At 39.7% G+C, this 23,589-nt stretch overlaps 1 protein-coding gene across 1 annotated transcript in view; it reads right to left on the reverse strand.

Annotated features, from left to right (window-relative positions):
• Positions 1-22,368, reverse strand: part of VPS41 (VPS41 subunit of HOPS complex) — a 179,112-nt gene extending 156,744 nt beyond the window's left edge. The window contains exons 1-2 of the mRNA XM_044245645.1: positions 22,309-22,368; positions 14,280-14,318 (exon numbers count right to left, since the gene is read on the reverse strand). Of these exons, the coding sequence (XP_044101580.1) occupies positions 14,280-14,318; positions 22,309-22,329 (60 nt within the window). The 5' untranslated portion in view covers positions 22,330-22,368. The remainder of the gene's footprint in view (positions 1-14,279; positions 14,319-22,308) is intronic.
• Positions 22,369-23,589: the final 1,221 nt, after the last annotated feature.

Consider the following 23,589-nt stretch of genomic DNA (forward strand, 5'->3'; position numbering starts at 1 on the left):
TTTCTTGAGTCTTCAGAGAAAGGAATGTTTTCAAGTCCTGACAGTAGAATCAGGTTCTAATTGCCAAGTGCAATGATTATATAAACAACATTCTTGGACCAGTTTCAGAAGAGACACACATGTTTTTATAAACACAGCTCCCAAAAGTATCAGCAGTTTCATTTCAACTGTTTTCTGTGCTGAATGAAAAGTGCTAAGGGAATAAGATCATCCAATCACATTATTTACTGTATTTGTTTCCTGTGGCTGCTGTAACAAATTACCATACTCAGTGGCTTAGAACAACACAAGTTTGGTGTCTTACAGTCCAATACAGATATCACTGGGCAAAAATCAATACACAAAAGGGCTGCATTCCTCTGGAGGCTCTAGGGGAGAATCGGTTTCCTCAACTTTTCCAGCTCCTAGATGCCACCTGCATTCATTTGCTGTGGGCCCCCTCCTTTCTGTACCCTCAAAGCCAAAAAAGGTGGGTCAAGTTCTTCCCACATCACATCACTCTGGCCTCCACTGCCTCTCTCATCCACTTGTGGAGATTCTTGTGACTACAGTGTTCCCACCTGGATTATCCAGAACAATCTCCCTATTTTTTTTTAAAGATTTTATTTATTTATTTGACAGGCAGAGATCACAAGCAGGCAGAGAGGCAGGCAGAGAGCAAGGAAGAAGCAGGCTCCCCGCTGAGCAGGGAACCCGATGTGGGACTCGATCCCAGGACTCTGGGATCATGACCTGAGCTGAAGGCAGAGGCTTTAACCCGATGAGCCACCCAGGTGCCCCCAATCTCCCTATTTTATAGTCAGTTGATTAGCAACCTTAATTCCATCTGCCACCTTAATTTCTCTTGCCGTGTAACATAACACAGGCACGGGTTCCAGGGATTAGGACACAGACATCTTTGAGGACCATTACTCTGCCTACTGTTATTCTGCCTGCTACTGTGAGAGGATAAAAATAATAGTGGGTATGGAGCTGGATGCCCTCAAGCCAAAGCTAAAAGACAGTTCTCACTTGCTTGTCCCTAAATTAAACCATGATCCTTTGATGACACAGCATGGGATAAAACAGTTCTCAGCTTGAGTCAGGAGGTCCTTGATATCCATTTTTGATAAAGGGATCTCTTAAAGTCCTGGTTTTATAATTTCCAAAATAAGAACAGAAAGTTTCATATAACTGTCATATATATATGAACTATAACCAGTTTCATGTAACTGTTCTAAGGATTTGTAAAATCAATTCATTTATTCATTCACAAGCAGCTCTGCTGGTGAGACTCCAGGGACAGGGGCCAAGCCCTCATGAACGAACCTGGCACTGAAGTGGTATAAAAATAACAAAGCAGTGGCAGCAGCATGTTTAATGAATGCCTTCTAATGACTGGCCAAGTGCTAAAGACACATTATCTTCCTTAACAGCCACTCTACATTATAAGCATTCAACATGTCATCATTTTGAGACAGGCAGTACAAGAATTTCTGAGAGCACGAGAGACATTCTGCCAACCCAATCTCTCTTGAGCCCATACCAGTCCAGGCCCCACATCATCCCCACTGCCATGAGCCACCACAACTGCTCCTATATGGATGGCCAATGGCCTCACCTTCATAAATTCAAGGGCAAGTCTCTAAAGTTCCTCTTATTATTCCTTTCCATGGTATTTGGCACAGCTGGCCATGCCCTTCTTCCTGAGATGCATTCCTCCCTTGGCTTCTTGGACACCACTCTCATTTGCTTTCTTCCTAACTCATTAGCTACTTCTTCTCAGTGCCCTTTGCTGATTTCCCTTCATCTACCAGATCTCAAAAATGCTGTAGTAACCCTTAACTCCAGGCCTCAGGTTTCTCATCCAGTTTCATGGTTTTCTTTTTTTTTTTTTTTAAAGATTTTATTTATTCATTTGACAGAAATCACAAGTAGGCGGAGAGGCAGGCAGAGAGAGAGAGAGCAGGAAGCAGGCTCCCCGCTGAGCAGAGAGCCCGATGTGGGGCTCGATCCCAGAACTCTAGGATCATGACCCGAGCCGAAGGCAGAGGCTTTAACCCGCTGAGCCACCCAGGCGCCCCCAGTTTCATGGTTTTAAACACCATCTAAATGCTGACTCAAAAATTCTTAATCCTATGGGGCACCTATGTGGCTCAGCCCGTTAAGCATCTGCCTTCGTTTGGCTCAGGTCATGATTCGGTGCTGGGATCGAGCCCCGAATTGGGCTCCTTGCTCAGGGGGAGCCTGCTTCTCTCTCTACCCCTGCCCCTCACTCCTCCTTGTGCACACGTGCATGCTCTCTCTTTCAAATAAAATCTTTTTTAAAAAAAATTCTTATCTCTAGCCCAGACCTGCACTAGTCTTCTTTATCCAACTACATATTTGAAATTTCCACTTGGATGCCTAATTGACATCTCCAACTTAAAAGAGCCAAAATGGAACTTCTGAAATACCCCACCAACACCTTACCCTGAGCACCAAAACCAGCACTAGCCAGTCTCATCCCATCTTAGTTCACAACTCCGCCTTTCTAGTTGTTCACCCTTGATTCCTCTCTTCCACTTATAGCCCCAAGTCCTAGTCAAGAAATCTACTGGGTCTACTTCAGAAACTACCCTAAGTCCTTCCTCACCTCCAGCTAGAGCTCTGCCAAAGCCTCATAACTAGTCTTGCTGCTCCCTACTTGCTGTCCAAGATTTTTTTCAAAGAGCATCCAGAGCGCTCTCACTAAAATGACAGTCTCCAATGGCTTCCCATCTTACTCAGGGTAGAAACCAAGTCCATAAATTGGTTTATAGGCTCTTTGTTTTAGCCATTCACTAATTCATTTCCTAACATTCACCCCCACTCGCATCCTCAAAGACGTCCAGCAACCCCACGTGAAGGTGTTGTGTTTGCTCTTCTTTTTACCCACAAAATCTTTCTCCCATGTATTTAGTCAAATGTCATATTTGTGGCCCTCCCTGAGCACCCAGGATGAAACAGCACCTTGGCCCACTCCACAATCCCTTAATCCAATGTTATTTTTATCCACAACATTTATTACCATCAAATATGTAAGTTTTTATTTACTGTCTGCCTCCTTCATAAAATACTGGCACAGCCTAGCACCCACAAGGTAAAAGTACCCAATAAATATTTGCCAAATAAGTAAAATGATCAATCAGTCTATCTTGGACTGCCTAAAATAATTTCTCTCCTAGGTAGTTGAAATTATAAACTCTATTCAAAAATATATCATACCAGAGTCATGTTCATCTTTTAAATCTCTAACAAATGACAGAAATACAGGTTCACAAATCTGTACTTATATCCAGAAAGTTTCTATTAAGTTTCCAAACATACAATTTTTATAATATATGCTTCAAAGAGAATGTTTATCCATGCCTGAGTGATGCAATAATCAGCAAAACCTGTTAATATTAATAGCTCATTAAATGAAAGAGCAAATTTTTGACCCAAAGGCCATTTGGAAGGATATATTATAACCCCATGCTCTATTTTTCTCAGCAATCAATCTCCTAACAAGAAACATTACCATTTTAGTTACTAGTTGCTCTAAATTTGTTTATTAAAATTAATACATGTAAAGAATCAATTTAAGTTTCAATAAATGATTCACAGTGCTCTACCCACCAGGAAAGATAAATAAATTATTTTTCTGTGATGCATTTTCTGATTAAAAAAGCTATCTCTTGATTTCTTACAATGACTGCTTTTCATTTTAACAAAACTGAAAAGAACAATCCTAGTGGCTGATGCATCCAGAAGTTGCATTTTATTTTAACATTAATTTCTCATTCAATATAAAATGCATGTAGGTTTACTTTAAATAGGTTAAGCTACTTGTCCACTTATTAAAATTAATATATCTAACATATTCAAGGTATTCTGATCATATCTGTGAGAAGTGAGCCAGATTTGAATGGGCATCTCTTTAGGAGGCACATTTATTAATAATGGTAGCAAAAAGAAAGAGAGCGATGACACTAATTAACTCTCTCTGTTATTACATGCCAGGCCCAGGCCCAGCGTACAATGATTTACATGCGATCTTCACTTCAAAGGAATGTACACAGGCAGAATGAGGTCTGGTATAGCTATTGGGCCGCATTTGCTGGAACCCGCACCTGGTACAAAGCGCAATCACTACCTCTCTGTTTCACTCGGTGCTCTTCTCCTTCCTTGCCGCCCCCTCCTTAGCTTGGTGATTTCCCTTGTTATTTCTCCCTTTGCTGTGCAAGTTTCATCTTGAAATGTTAGGCTAACAATTTGATGCTTCTCCTACAAAGCTCTTTGTGTAGCACACTAAGCTCTTTGAAGAAAGATGGAATATACTTCTAAATAAATAATACACCAAACACCTATTCGAAGTAAACCAGGTTTAAGAAAATACATCTCTCCACAAAGCAGAGCTGCTTCAGTTTCCGGCTCCATGGCCTAAGTATGCCACGGCATATTGTTTCTGGTCCATTAATAGGAAAGACCCTATGGAAAATGATGACATTTCTGTATTATTGATGCTACAACTTCTCTCTGCACTACTGATTACACTCAGAAATAAATCTCTGTTGTGTTAAGCTGTTACAGTTTTGGAACTATACTGTGGCATAGCCAACTTCTCCTGCCTACTGTCGTACCTGATAGAACTGTAGCTCATCTTAAAATGAAATAATCCACTCAAAGCACTCAGCACAACACATGGCATGTAAATGGACCTGAAAAAAATTAAACTGATGATTCTTCACGATTTAAATATTATCATCATTAAAATGCATATATATATGAAATGAATCATGTTAGAATTATTTGGCAAGGATTTTAAAGCAACCATCACAAAAGTGCTTCTAAGAGCAATTATAAATTCTCTTGAAACAAATGAAATAATGGGCTTTCTCAGCAAAGAAATAGAAGTCTTTTAAAAAAATGTAAACATTAGAACTGGCAAATAAAATAACCAAAAGAAAAAACTCTGTGGATGACATCAACATTAGAGTGGATATGAGAAAAGAACATAAACAATGAACTTGAGAACAGATCCATAGAATTTGCCCAACCTGAACAAGACAGAAAACTGACTGAAAAACATAGAATAGAGTCTCAGGGACCTATGGAACAATAACAAAAGGGCTAACATTCCCAGGAGAAGAGAGTGGAACTTAAAAAGTATTCAAAGAAATAATGGCTGAAAACTTTCCAAAGTTGGTGAAGGACATAATCCTACAGATTCAAGAAACTGAGCAAACTCCAGGCAAGATAAATCGAAGAAATCCACACCAAGAGACCTCATAACCATAACTGAACTTCTGGAAACTAAGGCAAAATAAATAAATAAATAAATAAATCTGGAAAGCAGCCAGGAAACAGGACACAATTACAGAGAAGCATAAGGACAACATCAAGGACAACATATCTGTCATTTGAAATGACAGAGGCCAGAAGAAAATAGCAGAACATTTCTCAAGTTCTGAAAGAAAAGAACAGTCAACCACTTAAGAAAAAAAACAAACAAAAACCTATGAATAAATTGTTAGAACTTTAAAAAAAAAAGTTCAATTAACTCACAGAAAGGGAAGAAACGAGAAATAAGAGAAATGAAAAGCAGAGGAAAGAGAAAACAGAAGATGGTAGACTTAAGCCCTAACATGTCAGTAATTACCTTAAATGTGAACGATCTAACCACAAAAATTAAAAGACAAATTGGCAGAGTAGAAAATGTCAATCTGAAAAGGTTACACACTCATTGTATGGTTCGATTCATATAATGTGCCCAAAATGACAAAGTTATGGAGAGGGAGAACAGATAGCAGAGCTGGGGGGAGGGAGTAGCTGTGACTATAAAAGGGAACCATGGTGAACAGTACTGCACCTTGACTGCAGTGACAGAAGTGCACACATGTCACAGAAGTGACACATGACAGAAGTGCAAAGAACTGACACACATCCGCACACATGCACAAATGAGTGAATGTAAAACTTGTGAAATCTGAGTCAGGTCTCCAGATTGTTACCAATATTGATTTCCTGGTTGTGATGTTGCAGCTGAGTGAAGCAGGATGTTACCCTTTGGGAATGGGGTGAAGGGTACAGAGAATCTCTGTTACTTCTTAAAACTGCATGTGACTCCACACTTCTCTCAACACTTAAAACTTAAAAAAAAAAAACTTAAGAAAAAAATGTCTATTAGTATTAAAAACAATTTCTGTCTTATGTAAACTATTGGCTGAAATAAAGAGAGCATGAAAGAAACCAAACATTTTCCCTAACTCCCTTGTTTTAGTGTGAGGTAAAGAAGGAAAAACACACAGTTTCATTTTGAGTCCCACTGCTTTGCAACGCAGAAGCTCTGTAACATCGACACAAAAGACTACGAGAATATGTACAGGGATTAATTTTTTTCATTAAAAAAATTGTATCATTTTGCTAATTATATAAGTAATGCATACTTGTAAAAACTTAGAAAATAAAGGCAGATGATAATAAATAAAATAAGAATCACATGACCCAGTGACACTATAGTCCTGTGGCCTTTTTTTCTGTGCTTACATGTGGATTTTGGAGGGTGGAAAAAAACTGGATTATACTCTAAATCAGAAATCAGTAAACGCCAAACCGCCCGTCTAGCTGGATGCCTGTTTTCATACAGCTTTCAAGCAGGTTTTTATATTTTCACATGGTTACATACCTACATAATATCCTCAGTATTCTTTGTATGCAAATCTTTAAATATTTACTACCTATACCTTTATAGAAATAGCCACCCTCTGCTCTAAATGACATTTTTGTAGAATGCTTTTATCAATTATAAAGATAATATAATTCCTTTCCAGACATCCGGACTGTTTCCAAATTTTTATATTATAAACAAAGTTGCAATGAACACTCTTGCAGCTAAACTGCCCCCACCCAAAGATGAATGTACTTTTTGAAGGGGATGTAACTTAGTAACTAACATTTATTTTATATTTTACAAATATTTATAATTATTTTCTAAATGAATCATTTGTTTTATGGCAAAACATGAGTTTATAACTATTAATGTTATCTATAAATTAGCAAGACAATTCTTTTTTCTCTAGAGAATAAGGCAAAGTTCAAAGATTCTGAAATTGCTTTTCCTACTAGTTGAACAAGCCAAAATCTGTAACATCAACCAAAATATCATTTTATACATAGGCAGGAGTTCCAAGGGAGTTTTTTTTTAAATTTTGTCCAATTCTACAAAGGAACACAGAGGAAAAGTCTGAAATAAAATCAGAGAGCTCACAGGGAAGTTGGACACGGTAGAAGACCAGGCTTTGGAGTCTTGACTGTGGGATTCAAATCCATTTACCAGCGAGTATCCCTGGCAGTTACCTAAACACTCTATTTCTTCATCTGTAAAAGAGAAGCAATAACCATGGCCAAAACTTGGGCTAATGAACATATCTAAAGAGCTTACCAAAATGCCAACTGTTGCTTCCTACAATAAATTTGTTTTTGTTATAATCTTCATTATCAAAATAGATTTTGAACACTGTTCAATCCATTCACCATCTTTGCTCCAAAGAGCACTCCAAACCTCCTCTACAGCAAGTACCTTGGAGGATTTTTAGAAATAAAATCCCAGAGATTAGCTTGCTCATTTGCTTTTCTTTAAAACCATATTTAATATGAAAGCATATTATTGTATCAGCCTGACCAAAACGATTAGAAAAGGAGTCACCAATGGATTAGAAAAGTACCACTTCAAAGAAAGAATTGGATATAGAGGTGTCAACTTCAAGTTTAAAATGTCTTTTTCCTTTAACTGCCTAAAAGTGGAGTTCACTCAATTTCTTACAACACAACTGAACTAGATGCTTTGGAATCTTTTTGACTCCCCTACCAAGATCGACTCTCACATACTATCCACACTTCCTCCTGACTGTACTTGAGAAGCATTTCCTCTTTGTCTTCTGCTCCTGCCTAGCCCAGACACCTACATTCCTGTGATCTCTTTAGGGGCTTGCACTAGAACTTCCTGCCATGGGTCTCTCCTTCCAGCTCATCTGTCACCAACCCCTGTGCCCACCCCCCAGTAAGCATGCCTTTCGCTGGCTCCCCAGCGTCCAACAGATCAAGTCTAAACTGTCTGGTTTGACACATTCGTAGTTCCACAGCCTCACCCTAGTTCCTCGTCCAGCCTCATTCCCCTAGCTTCCTCCACATTCCAGCCACACCGAGCTTCCCAGCTGGCCGGCAGAACGTGTGTGCCCCTTCATCACTCGATCTCTTCCCAAAGACTGCGATCTCTTCCCAAGACTGCGGCAGCCTCTGCCTAGATTTATTTTCCATACTTAAATCTTCAAGATTCCAAGCAAAGCCGTTCCTGACTTATCATCCATTCCTCTGGGCTCCTGTAGCACTCAGCCCCCACCCAGACCAAAGCAGTTGTCCCAGTGTTGACAGAAGCTTAAAGCTTCAAAATGAGAATGAGTTCTTCTGACCACATACTTTTGTGTTACTCTTTTCGAAAGTAAAACACCATTTAAGAAACAGTCTGGCTTATCATATCAAGGTGGAATACACAGTGGATTATATGTTAGAAAAAAAAAATAGTAGAGGCGAGGAACACTTTAGTTATCCTACAAAATCTGAAAATACTCATGTAGTATTAATATGAAGGCAAGACGTTTAACGTACGCTCTTGGTTGTTAATACAGCTTTGAATTTCTACTTTAACAGCAAAGCACAACTTAAAATCTTCTTAAGTTTTACATACTGACATATACACCACTTTCAACTGCATTAATTATACTACACCTGGAAATTTCATTTCATTTGGTTGCAGGTTTCAAGAATAATGAAGAAAACACAGACAATTTTGAGCAGTTAATACTTCTTTCTTGAACACACAAAATGAGAAGTTGGAAGAAAACCTAAGGGAAAAACTTCATGACACTGGATGTGGCAATGATTTCTTGGATATGACATGAAAAGTACAGGGAGAAAAGCAAACATAGATAAACTGGACTTATATCAAAATTTTAAAACTTCTATGCATGAAAGAATACACTCAACAGTGAAAAGGCAACCTATGGAATGGGAGAAATTATTCAAGTACTGCGAATTGTCTGAGATATGAAGATATATATATATATTTTCTTTTTTTAAAGATTGTATTTATTTATCTGACATAGAGAGAGATCACAAGAAGGCAGAGAGAGAGAGAGAGAGAGAGAAGCAGGCTCCCTGCTGAGCAGAGAGCTGGAAGCAGGGCTCGATCCCAGGACACTGGGATCATAACCTGAGCTAAAGGCAGAAGCTTAACCCACTGAGCCACCCAGGCACCCCTATATTTTTTATGTATTGTATTATTTATATTCTTTATAGAAACATAGTTAAATCACAACTCTATAGATCTGTATCTATATGTCAACTATCCATCTATTCTAGTCACAGGTTTTTGAGTTACATATAAAAACAATATGTGTATCTCTATCCTTTTCTATCCATCCATCCATCCATCCATTTTTATCTGATACAAGACTAACATCCAGAATATATAAAGAACTCCTCAATTCAAGAACAAAAACCAAAACCACAAATTGAAAATGGGCAAAGAACTTGAACAGACATTTCTTCAAAGAAAATATATAAATGGTCAAAAAGTTTATGAAGAGATGTTTGATATCACTTAATCATTAGGAAAATGAATGAAAACCACAATATCACCTCATAACTGTCAGGACGGCTACTATTAAAAAAAAAAAAAAAGAAAGAAAGAAAGAAAAAACAAGTGTTGATGCGGATGTGGAGAAATTAGAACCCCCGTGTGTTCCTGCTGGGAACATAAAGTGGTGCAGTCTCTATGAAAAATGAGAAAATGGTATAGTGGTTCCTCAAAAAATTAAAAATAGAATTACCATGTGATCTAGCAATTCCACTTTTGGGTACATATTCAGAAGAATTAAAAGCAAAATGTCTCAAAGAGATACTTTTAAACTCATGTTCATTGTAACATTGCTCATAAAAGCCAAAAGGTAAATGCCACTCAAGTGTCCATCAGTGGGTGAGCACGTAAAATATGGTATGGACATACCATGGAATATTACTCAACCTTAAAAAAAGAAGGCAATCCTGACCTATGTGACAAAATGGATGAACCTTAAGGGCATGCTGCTAAATGAAATAAACCAGTTCTGAAAAGACCAATACTGCATGATTCCACTTATATAAGGTTTCTAGAGCAGTCAAATTCAGACAGAGAAAGTAGAAGGGTGATTGCCAGAGGCTGGTGGAGGAATAGGGAGTTGTAATTTGATGGCACAGAACTTCTGTTTTGCAGGATAAACAAGTTCTGGAGGTAGGCTGCTCAGCAATGTGAATGTACTTAACAGTGCTAAACTATGCACTTAAAAGTGGTTAAGATGGCAAGTTTTAAAAAGATTTTATGTATTTATTTATTTAGAGAGCTCAAGCGCTGGCAGAGGGAGAGAGAGAACTTCAGGCAGACTCCACACTGAGCATGAGCCCAAAGAGGGGCTTGACCTCATCACTCTGAGATCATGACCTGAGCCAAAATCAAGAGTCAGAGGCCTAACTGAGTCACTTAAGTGCCCCAAGATGGCAATTCTTGTTATATATATGTTATGCATATTTTATATGTATAAAAATATGTATATTTTACCACAATTAAAATTTTTTTAATTAAAATTACATTTAAACTTTAAAAATAAGAGTTTCAGAAAAACCTAACACTAGGGTCTTCTCAGTATAAAGGCCCAGTCTATAAGAAATGTGGCTTTCATAAGGAAAACAGATAAACTGCTACAATTCATGGTTGAAACACTAAACATTGTTGTTTGCAGAAATGGAAACTATCTGAGCACTTGAATAAAGAGGGAGAAGTACATGAAGGAAATGCCTGCCCTGTGAAAGCTGAACTGACAGTACAAAACCTAGTGGGGCGATAGAGGAAGAGGAGAAAAGGAAAAATAAAGATTTTTTGGCAACAGAACGGTGTCTTACAATCTCGAGCATGGATCTGGAAAGATCATGATTCAAATTGAGACACCCAGAACAAACAGCTCCAAAGACTGGATTATAAACCAACTCATCATACTAAAAAGCTCAAACTTGGTCTATCACCAGCCTGACTCCTTTGCTGGCCCATGAACGAATGAAAACCCGGATGGGAGAGTAACCACCCTGGGTCCCAGAGTCTCGGGGAGTCTCCCCAAGCCCTGCAGCTGAAGCCCCAGGCTGTAAGAGGAGACCAGCACTCCTTCTAAAATACAAGCTGAGGCTCACTAGCTTTCAGGAAGGGCCTCCCACGTGCTAGGCACCGCACAACATGCTTCCCAAACAGCAATCTCATCTAACCCTCGGGGCAACCAACATGGCACACGTGAAGGAAACACGTGAAGGGACAGAGAGGTTGTGTGCAAGGCCACAGAGCAGGTACAAAGCATGGCTGAGACAGAAACCCAAGGCCTGCCTCCACAGTCCCTCCATCCCAGCTGATGCAGACGACACCAGAGCCAGCAGGAAAAATGATGGAAAGAGCCCAGATCTGGGGCTTGAGTTTGAACTCACTTCTGTGAACCAGCTGTCTGAGATTAGATGATCAGGTTACCTTTCGGTCTCAGTTTCGTCAACTTTACAACTTTACAATGATCCTTTCCTTCTATGTCTTTCCTAAGTGGTCAGCTCTTATTTCCTTCCTTCCTTCCTAGTTTTTTGTCCATTTCTATTCTGAGTTTTAAAAGTTCTGTTTTAAGATAGTTTTCTCTATCTGCAAATGCTTGTTTAAAGACATTCAAGTTATGATGGAGTGTTATGCTGGTGCTTGTTTCAGCTGAAAATGTTTGGTTTTCACTTGCTCTCCTCGCCATTCCAGTTCAATTTTACCAGTCTCAGATTTCCAGGATAGCAACAAGAGGTGCTCCTATGAAGAGGACGAGGTTATTTGAATGGTTTACTAGGTCTCTTAGTTACACAGGTAAATGAAGCGCATCTTCTTTAGTAAGTGGTATCTTTTCTGGGGGCATGAGGGGAGGCAAGTATCCTGATTTCCTGCTTCGTACCTTTAATTTCCCCCACTTCCTATAATGTCACCACCATGCTTTCAAGGGATGCCTCCCCTCTCTCTCCAGTACCAGCCTCATCCCAACACTGTCCCCTCCAGTCCCACACCCTGTCAAGCCCCCTCATTTAAATTCCCCAACAGCCAGTGCTCAGATCCAGCAGCTGTCAGACCTGTTCTCAGGACTGCCCACTCAGGGTGGGGCCGTTTCCCTCCTGGGGGAGGGGACACTTTTGCATGAAACCACTCCTGCTGGAACTTACCTACAGTCTCTTTATCTCCAACTCGCCTCCACTGGACTCAGCTCCAGACTCAATCTGAAGCTGGCTCTGCTGGTTTTGGATATGTATTCCCCCACTTACACTGAAGTTTACAGCACACCCTGTCTCCTGATTACGTTGGAGGGATGAGTTATGTGTGTTTTGTTTGTTCTCCTTGTGGATCCGTTTACTATCTGAAAGATGTGTGGAAAGATTTATTTAGGTGGCCGCCAACATCCTCTGAAATGAAATTCTTGGACAGGGCTCCAACACTGAAGAATTCTATACCAGTGTCTCTGAGAATATGGTTAACCGGGAATCTCCAAAAATGAGAATGGGAAGCTAAACTGCTTTTCAGGATTTTATTAAAAAATCAACAAGTACTGGGGCACCTGGGTGGTTCAGTGGGTTGAGCCTCCACCTTTGGCTCAGGTCAGAATCTCAGGACTCTAGGATCGAGCCCCACATCAGGCTCTCTGCTCAGTGGGGAGGCTGCTCCCCTTCTTTCTCTGCCTGCCTATTTGTGATCTCTCTCTCTCTCTCAAAAAACAAAAAAATCAACAAGTATTATACCGTATCTATAAGCAAATTCTGTAGTGCCTTATCAGGGGCCCCAAAGAGAGGATCAGAGATCCTCAGCAGCACAAATATTAGGAATCATGGCTCTACAGCCAAACTGCAAATGCATAGTAGCATAACATATAAGATGTTCTCTAGAAAAATACATTTAAACCCACCTTTTCCCTGAAAAAGCAAACAAAATCCATATAATAACTGTATGCAGCATCAACCAAAATTTATAGACTATATTGGTTACAGTCACATTGGTGTGAATTTCCAGCAGATTATTATAGATATTTTTTCATTCCTCTGAGCTAAATGAAATATTAAAAGGAAAAAATGTAATTATTATTAATAGTCCACCCATAAAATTGGTAGTTCACTAGCGTTATACTTAAATTTATATCTTATGCATAGTCTTGAAAATGTTTAAAAAATTTTTAGTTTTGGGGCGCCTGGGTGGCTCAGTGGGTTAAAGCCTCTGCCTTTGGCTCAGGTCATGATCCCAAGGTCTTGGGATCGAGCCCCGCCTTAGGCTCTCTAATCAGCGGGGAGCCTGCTTCCTCCTCTCTCTCTGCCTACTTGTGATCTCTGTCTGTCAAATAAATAAATAAAATCTTTTAAAAATTTTTTAAAAATCTATTTTTATAAATATATAAATATTTATATTTATTACATACTTATAAATATACTTTTATAAATATATATTATACATTTATAGATACATGTTTTTTAATATATTTATTCTCCTTAAAATATAACCTTCAGCACAACTTAGCTCCTTAACAGTTTTTCAGGTAGTTACTTTCCTTCTTATTTTATGAAATAAACTATAATTTACATGATGTAGAAATTACATCAGTAAACATGGCATATTCATTAAAAGAATGAAGAAAGAATAAATATTAGAGAACCTATAGTGGTTGTTTTAAAACAAACTGATTGATTTTTGAAAGTGCACCCACGCAAGAGTGGGGGGGGCGGGCATAGGGAGAGAGAATCTTACAAGCTCCACACCCAGTGGGGAGCCCAACTTGGGGTTACATCTCACAGCCCTGAGAGGACGACCTGAGCCGAAATCAAGTCAAATGCTGAACCAACTGAGCCATCCAGGGGCCCCTAAAATATAGATTTTTTTTTAAGTGTCAAAATTAGTCTGTAAAACTCTGCATCAAAGTTCCCACTGCCAACAGACTTTGGGTTAAACTACTACTCAAGATCAGGAGAAAGCATTCCTTTTCCTGTTTAAGTCAATCCATTTAATATTTTTAAAGACAACTGTCACGTTCTTCCCCAAGGCTCAATCACACATGGCCCTATTTTACCTCACCCCCCAATCCTCAGCAATGTCTCATTTATTAAGGCAGAATAAGCTCAAGATATAATGGTGAGCCAGAAATCCTCAGGCTCCCGAAACACCATCTTACCTCAGACTCATCTGTAGATTCTTCGAGAGACTCAGTTTCCTACAAAGCATAGAGGGGGAAAATAGTCAGAAGGATGACAAAAGAATAAGATATGGGGAAAGAGTCATCCCATCCCCACCATCCACATCCACCTGCCCTTTCTGGGAAGTAATCTGCAGCTACAGTTGAAAGACTCCACGCCTTGTGGGCCTCCCACAACTTCCCACATCTGGCAGAACTGAGATGGTTATCCCAGGGCCACCCAGACCCCCAGCTCCTGCTGACCTCCCTCGAGTGGACAGCAGGTTAACGAATGGCCTCAGGAACTATCGTGTGAGTACACAGAAAGCACTTTCTTTCGCTAAAAATGGAAATAGGTCTGGCAAAGCAGCCTTACTTACTGATCTTGGAAGGGAAGAGGAAACTGCCATCTCAAATTATCTATAAGCCAATTTTTATACTGAAAAGCCCTTGTGCTATTAATTATGTGCTATTAATCTGGTGAAGTCAAAATGATTGTCTCACTTAAACAGCTTTTTACAAAAGAATTCCCCTAGAGTAGTACCTATCAGACATTGTGCAAACAAGCTCCATAATTTACATTCACTCTTTAAACCATTAACTGGAAGACAAATTCTGCCATTTAACACAGTTTCCCCCTTGCTAGACAATGAATCTTGCTGCTCTGGAGAAAACAAAGCAAAAAGGGGAAAAATTGACTTGATCCTGCTAATCTCTCACCTGTCCAGTGAAAGAGAGAATCTGCTGATGCCATGCATCCTCAAAGAGGTCAGCAAAATGAAGATTTACTTAAAGTACTTATAGATATCAATAGCAATAAAAAGTTACAACTAATATGCTGACACCGAATGTAAGCATTTTACAACGATCCATGAGATAAAGAACAAAAAAATGGGGCAAGGACATTTTAGATATGACTAGTATTTTTCAAGAAAAAAAAATAAACATTTTAAAGCAAGTTAGATGCATATATTACTCGGCACAAGTTGTATAGCAGCAGAGACACAAATCTGGTGTTTGAAAGAATTTTATTTTCATTCATGGAAAATTAAGAAGAACCTGGAAGGTGCAGGCTGCCTGTCGAATGCCTTATGGACAATATAGTTCCTGCTCTCAAAGGCCATCTGTAAAATGGGGACGAATGCTACCTGTAATTAAAAGTTTTATTGTAGTTGTATCACTACCCATGAGGAACCTAAGAATCTGTTCTAAATCTTAATGTGGCCTATTTAGTTGGAATGTTCTTCTAAGTACTAGAAAATTCCCATTAATTTGGATCTATAATCTCTCCACAGTAACTTTTTGTTCTTAGCACCAATAAGACACATAAAAAATCCAATTCTTCTACTACTTGACAGTTCTCCAGAGTTAATGACACGTATCATGCCTGCCCTTCTAAATTGTTTTTCCTCTGTGCTAACCATCCCAGATCCTGGTTCTCATCCACTTACCATCCTGATCCTTCTCTTTTGGACACACTCCATTTATTATTAACAGTCACCTTTCTGACATCTTTACTGAACATCTATTATATATATCCCTGCAATGCTAAATGCTTTGCACCTAGCATCTTAGAATTTCCTAATGACCCTCGAGGTAAGAACACTGAGGCTTAAAGGCTGAACTTAATGACTTCTGACACCCTTTCTGCCCCTGACTGTTCCTGAATATTGAGTTACTAACATCAGCAAAATGAGGCTTTGACGACCATGCCAGTGACCTGCACCTAGATTCCTATTCCCCAACTCAAGACTTTAAAAGGACACTGGACTGCTCTTTCCAGAAAAATTTCATTAAACCTAAGGAAATTTCTTATTTGAAATCCATTCAACGAGGTACAAGGGGGAAAGGGGCAAATGTCCCATTTTTGTTCTTCATTAAAACAAAAGTATTGTGTCCCCAAGCAGCAATTTCAACCCAAAACTCAAAATCAAATTACACGCTTGCTCTGTACTGAAAAGCACGCAGCACCAGAATCCGACACCATGCAGCATGTGGCTCTCAGAAAACCAAGTCTTCAGGGAAAACCAGGCTCTCAGAGAAGCTTCCTGGGGATGCTGGTATCAGTGAGAATATTGACTCCAGACACTCTAAAAGCCCCAGCACCAGCAAAAACCTCCCAAATGTAGCTGTGGCCTCAAGAGAAATCACATATTGTCCACAATCCCACTGAAGCAATGCACGAGTGACTTCAGGAATCAGTCTGGCCTCCTGTTTCTTAGCTTCATCCACTCAATAAGCCCGTGTTTAATGTTCTAGAGACTGAGGGGCAAACCAGAAGTTAGCAAGTGAATGTCCCAGGGAAGGATCCAAGAAGCTAGGCTGAACGGTGAGAAAGGTTACAATTCAGAAAGAGTCAGTGGTATTCAAACATTTTTTAACATCACACTCTTTTAAAGAACTTAAATCTTGAAAATATAAGTTACAAAACTGTGCTGTTCTCTAAGTGAAATAAACCAGACATAAACTGTAGATTCCACTTATATGAGGCAGAAAGTAGAACAGAATAGACTAGGGGTTGGGGCGGGGTGATAGGGGGATGAGTGTTTAATGGGTACAGAATTTCAGTCTGTGATGACAGAAAGTTCTAGAGTTGGATGGTGGGGTAATGTCTGAACAATGAAGCAAATGGACTTAATGTCGCCAAATCATACACTTAAAAATGGTTAAAGTGGTAAATATTATGTATATTTTACCACAATAAAAAAAACTATGCTGCTCTGTTTGAAGCAAACATGATGAGCCAGAAGGCACAGAGTGATGCAAATGTGAAGCAGAACAAAATCTAGGCAACAGCTGAAAGCTAAACTCAACAACTTGTTCTGCAAACCAATCCCTTACACTCAATCACATATCCAACAATCCTGGTGCCTTGACATGGCCCCTCTTGAACCTGTATACTATGGGGGGGGGGGTTGTATGTGCAGAATCTGGGGAAGAAATGGAGGCTGGAGCCCCGGGAAGGTTTGCTCTGATGCCGGCAGGATGAAGAAAGACAGCACAGCCTAGGCCCCAGGCAATCAGCCTGGCTTAGGGATGGACCTGAAACACTGCCACCTTCTCTGCTGCACTGCCATCTTCTCTCCTTCCCAACAGACTGCGTGACACAGCTAAGCGTAGTGGAAGACAGGGTGAGAGAGATCCCAATGTCAGACACAGGCAGACATAAGAGGATATATTTGTGTGATACGTATCTGTTATTCCTGTATCATTGAGGCCTCAATTTCTAAAAGCCTGGTGGGGTAGGAAAGCTGAAAGAGCACCTGGGGAGCAGGCAAGAGCGGGCAGACTCAGGGTACCAACCCCGTTGAGCTCCACAGGCTCAGCTACCACACTCATCCTAGTCTGCAAAGGAAGGAAAACCTGGATGTCTGCCCAGTGTGGAAAAAGGACCAGCGAGGTGACCTAGTGACCCAGTGCCAAATCTGACTGCATCACGATCACATAAACTCCGTTTGGGGAACTGGCTAACACCCAGGCAAACACTCCATCTTCACAGTCTCTGATGCAGTCAGTCTAAATAAGAGCCTCGAATCACAAGCATTTGGTAACAAAAACAATGAGGAGGGAGCAAGTGCCCAGAAGAAACAGAGTCAAGGGCGACTGAACAGCCAAGAACGGGGAGCGGCATGAAACACAGAACCCTAGACCTGAGAAGGGCTCCCTCTCTGAAGTGGTAATGTGGGTACCAGAGAAATCACGAATAATCAGCTGGTGACACCGGCCTTCAGCCAGCCAGCCCAGACAAAGGAGAGGAAAAACTCGTAAGGCAATAAGCACATCCAGCTAAGCTAATCTGTGACTACACTTTAGTTACACGATGGTAAAGACTGGATCTTCCCAACATTTCTGATTCTTTGTTTTAGCAAACTCTTGTCTGGCTTTATTTCTTCTGTTATTAGTGAAGTTGCTTTTAAAAGATCTCGATCAAACTATTTAAAAAAGAGACTACTACATACTTGAGCAAAGCCCAAGTTTGAATAATAAACTGTCATCCGACATAGAAAGACACTTTGACCTGGCCACGTTAACATACTTTATCTCATTTCATACTCACAAGGGTTCTGGAAAGTAAATGCCCCAGTTTGCAGGCAAGAAAGCTGAGGGAAGTATTTGTTGGTTTGACTTATATTTTACACATGGGGCACAATCACGGGGGAGTATATGTGCTCCTGAACCGCCATCTGATAAACAGTAAATGTTCGATGATAAGGGTAACAATTCCCCAAATTCTAAAATGTAAAGGGAAAATTCAAAAAAGGAACTCTCCTCTCTTGTCAAGGAATATGTGGTCTGACTGATCAAATATTTTAATAGAGTAGGCTCCCTGATGGTTGGCTGTACCTGGGGGGATGGCAAAGCAGGAATGTGGGAAATGTAATCTACAATACATATGAATTACTAACTTGCAGAAGTTTCAAGTTAAGATAAAACAACACAAATTCCACTGCATCTAATTTATAATTTGACATTTTCAATTCAGAAGGCTATTCTCCTCCTAATGAATTCATTTAAACATTTTATTAAGCACCTAGTACCTGTAAAGCACTAGCCCTGTGAGAGATACAGACATGAGTAGGCTCTGTCCTTATTCTTGAAGACTCAGCAATCTGTAGTAGACATAAGACAAATACACAAACAACCAGACTTCAAGCAGAATGTTATCCATAAAAGAGGTATGAACAAATACTGTTGGGCATCTGTGATAATGAAGGTCACTTTAGAGCTAAGTAAAACTGCTGGTTAGAAGATTTCCAGGCAGAATAAAGGGTATTAGTCCTTTCTGTGAACTATGTAATATATATGTAGTTATTTCTGCAAACTACCTTCACCATACCCAGCACAAAGATTTCCCAGTGACTTAAAAAAATGTTCAATCATATCCAAAAAAATGATTTCCTAGTTTGAAAGCCTATGAACTACATTACATTATGTTAATTCAGTACAGATCTTACTATTTTGGTTCTTTCTAGAATTAAAGGGGGAAAAACCCACAATCACCAAAGAATACAATGCTCAGAAAAGAGGAGAGAGTTAGTTTTGTCTTGTGCATCATAAAGGGCTGTTTGTATTGAGAGTGCACGATGTCAAGGAAAAGCTTCTTTTGACTTAACCCATTGCTGTAGCTAATTTTAATACACATCTCAGTTCATAAAGTGTTCGGCGGGGGGCGGTTATGTCAAGATTTTCTAAAAGATTCAAAGTGGCAGAACAGAACAATTGGTAAATTCATTTACCTCCCCTTTTGTGCCCTTTTAGCCTTTAAAAAACTATATATGAAAGGCCAGATTTTAATGGCTTCCTACTGTGAAATGCACAAATCAAGCAGGGTGAGAAAAGTCTAATCACCGTTAATCTATAAAGGACTGATAATATAGGTAAAATTATTTACTAGCTTTAAAAAATAAACAGGACAATTTGTGAATGTTTGCTTCTTTCTGCAATTGACAAAATATTGGTCTTTTTTGAGAATGATAGTGATAGAATGAATGCCTTCTCTAACTATGCAGACTGTTAAAGGGTCAAAGGTGAAATCACGACTTGAAGGACATTTATTAAGGTGATAAGGGCTCACTTTATTTCATAAAGTAATAATAATAAAATAAATAAAAATTAGAATTAGGTTCTAGTTAAAAATTAGAATTAAATTAATAATATAGAATTAATTAACAGAATTAATCAGTTAAAATGAGAATTAGTATTTTTTAAAAGGTGGAGTGGAGTATTTAAGTGAAAAATTGTGAACTCTGACGATAGAAGACTGGAGGCTTATTATAGATACAAGCCTGAATAAGTTACTTTAGTTGTCTGAATTTCCATTTGCTTATGTGTACAATTCAATCATTTAACACATATTGTGGCACTATTCTAGGTATCAGGCAAACAGCAGTGAACAAATCCTTGCCATCATGAGGCTTACATTCTAATGGGGAGAATATACAGAAATGAACAGAGAAACATATAGAACAAATAACAGAAATTTTAAAACACACTATGTCAGATGGTGATGAGTGTTAAGGAGGAAATAATGCAAGAGGTTTCAAAGAATGATCAAAGAAGATCTCACTGAAAAAGATAACACTTGGACAAAGACATGAAAGAACTGAGGGAGAAAGCCCTATAGATATCTGGGGTCAAAAAAGGGAGCAGCAAGAGTAAAGGCCCTGAGGTAGAAACATGCCAGCCTGTTGAATGAACAGTAAGAAAGCCAAGTGTATCTGATGCTACCCAGTGACAGAAGGGAAGCAGGGAAGAGTAGTGATAAATTAAGTCAGAAAAGGGAAAACGAGCATCTGGGACAAGGTTCTATAGGGCAACTCAAGTATTCTAAGCAAGTCTGGCTTTTCCTCAGAGGGCAATGGGAAGCCATTACAATGTTTGGAACAGAGCAAGTGCTTGTCCTGACTTATATATCAGAATAAACATTAACCATACAGAATTGTTTTGCAAAGACCAAATGTGACATAAAGGGTTTTACACTGGAAAGTGCTATAAAAATTCAAAGCATTCTTATTATATCTCTAACTTTCTACATGTGCTCTTTCCATCAGACAACTTTGCCAAACTTCCATACAAAACACTACTAAATAAATACTAAGCACTACTTTCCCCATTTCTACTACCTTCTATCTAAGATCTTGGCTTTTTACTTTTCAGTCAGACTACAAATCAGCTATATTTCAACCTGAAAGACCAACAGTGTGAAAACCAATCTCACCACTATCATCAAACCTAGCAATGACTCATGAAATTACATGTGCTTAACCAGCATTTTTCCTTTAAAGTGACCAGATCAGAAAAGGGAGGTTTCAGTGGCTGGTAGCGACACTCCTGTTAACACAATGACCACCCAAACCCAATTTCTACCTTATTTCTTAATTACTGATATTTATCAAATGTACCCAAGGCAAATTTTCATTATGTAAATGAAGTATGTTACAAATGGTACAGATTATCAACTAGTTAAACTTCTTTTGTTATGGTACAGCTCATCATAAATCACTTTTTAGAAGCAATTACGGAAACTGATGACCCTGTTAATTTGTAAGGAAAAACAATGACAACCTGAAATGGCCCTGAAAATGGAAAAAAAAAAAGAAAGAAAGAAAAAGAAAGAAAGAAAGAAAAGGTATTTCCTCACGTTCTGGCCTTTGCACTTTTCTGTCTTCTTGATGTCACTTTTTCGTTTCAACTAACTTTTACTACCACTACCGCCTGTAGGAAAATAGCTCTTATCGCCATCACTAACTACTCCTCTAAACTCCACGCCCCATTGCCAAGCGTGGGCCGGCTTTACCGCCTGACGTTCCGCCAGCAACAAATACTCTCAAGCAATTCTTACTAAGCCCAATTTTCACTAAGCACTCTAACTGCTGTACTAACTTATTCTTTCTTAAACCACTCTCACAGAACGTCACTCTTTTAACTCCATCTTAGATTTAAAGTTAAATAACTAGCCCAGTGTCACATATTAAGAAAGAGAACCACCACGGGACCGTAGATTCTTGATCCAGAACAATGCACTTAACCACGGCTGCACGCCATAGCTGACTTAGCTTTGTACCTAAAAGCAATAGGTACTAAACAAAACTCATCTCCTCGATCCTGGCTGGCTCTTTGGCAAAGCAACTCTGCCTTAACTTCGACTGGAAAGGAACTGAAATTTCAATCACCCGGCCTCAAAACTCAAGCCATCTCTTATGCTCCCCCAAGAGCAGTCAGTCCCTGGGATAGCCAGGCTGCCTTCAAGCCAAAATTTCACCGAGGAAAGGCCACGGGGCAGCGGCAAAGCAAGGCCGCCTCACCAACGCCGGGGGGTGCAGTCGGAGCGCTTCCCCCCGGGTGCCCTCCAGAGCTGACATCCCACCCGCTCCTCTGCTCCCCGACATGGACACTGCCCGCTGCGTGCCCCACCGTGGGCGGACCTGCCTAGCCCTCCCGCAGCTTCGCAACCCAACACGCTCGGCTCCAAGCCCCAACCGGCTCATCCTCGCTTCTCACTCCTTTGCCTAACAGTTACAGCCTTTACCTGCTCCTCCGCTTCCGCCATGGTGTCCCCGGGGAGTCACATGACAGACCCGGAAATGAGAGAAACTGAGACACTGGGGCCCGGGGGCTGCTGGGAAATGTAGTTTCAGCAGCATCTGACCGAGACTTCTTTTCTGGTTGGTGAGCAGGTTGGGCCTCATCTCTGCTTCTGACTTTCCAAGCTCAATGGAGTTGTACTGTGCGGAATCTGAGCAGAACCGTTGTTAATTCTATGATTTATTTTACTGTTGTTCTTACTGGTCCCATGATTATGATATTATTTACCAATATTTATTATATATCAGGGCCTGGGGTTAGAGTTTTGGATGAATTTTTTCATTTAATCCTTCCGGCAATCCCTAGTGCTTTGCCCATTTATAGAGAACACTATGGCTCAGAGGTCACAAAACTTGTGAGAGGCAGAAGTACCACTAGAATTTGGCTGTGTCTAATGCCAAAGACTCTGTTATTAGCAAATGCTGCTTAGTCTACAAGTGTTGTTGTCCTTTTTAAAAAAAATATGTTACGTGAATATAAAGCATACATCAGTCTTGGCAGTGGAGAATCAGATACAAATTTATATTTCAAAAATATTTGGTTAGCTTGTACTGCTTGCTGCTTTAAGTTGCAATCTTCTTTTGGCATCTGGACATTGAAGTTAAAAACTGTTGTTTCATTAACTTAATTGTTAAACTTTTATCAGATCTATTCTATAGGTAAATATTTAAGATAGAATATAAATTTATCCTTGGTAAAATCTGTAAAACCATTGTATTTCTTTCATCCGCTCCATGTTTCTGGACATTATGAGCTCTTCTTTCTAATCCTCAAACATTTGTAGTATCTCGTCCAAAAATAGACATTTTCTTCTTTCTGGTCATCTCCAGGAGGTGATAACTAGCAAAAAAGTGCCACAAATGACAATAGATGGTGGGTTCCCAGTGCCCTTTTTTCCTCCTGTGACTCACTGACTCTGATCTAGAAGTAACTCATAAAAGGAGGTCTCTAACTGTAGCCTGGTCAACCCATGATTCCTGTGGTCTAAGTAAGTGACCTCGTGTGAGACACTTGTGGTTTTCCCCAGGATTTAAACGGCCTTAGCCCCCACCCTCTTTCTCTAACCCTTGCTGGGGTCCTCCTCCCAGTCTGCAGATCACTCAGTCACAAGGGAATGATAAAAGACCAACTCAAGGCCTTCATGTATCTATAACCAAGCACCAAGTACCCTAAGTTTTGACCTTTTCAATCAGAGAGTTTCTAAGATCTCTTGTGAAGCAGCTTG

Source organism: Neovison vison, chromosome 4, assembly GCF_020171115.1.
Source record: "Neovison vison isolate M4711 chromosome 4, ASM_NN_V1, whole genome shotgun sequence".
Classification (NCBI taxonomy): domain Eukaryota; kingdom Metazoa; phylum Chordata; class Mammalia; order Carnivora; family Mustelidae; genus Neogale; species Neogale vison.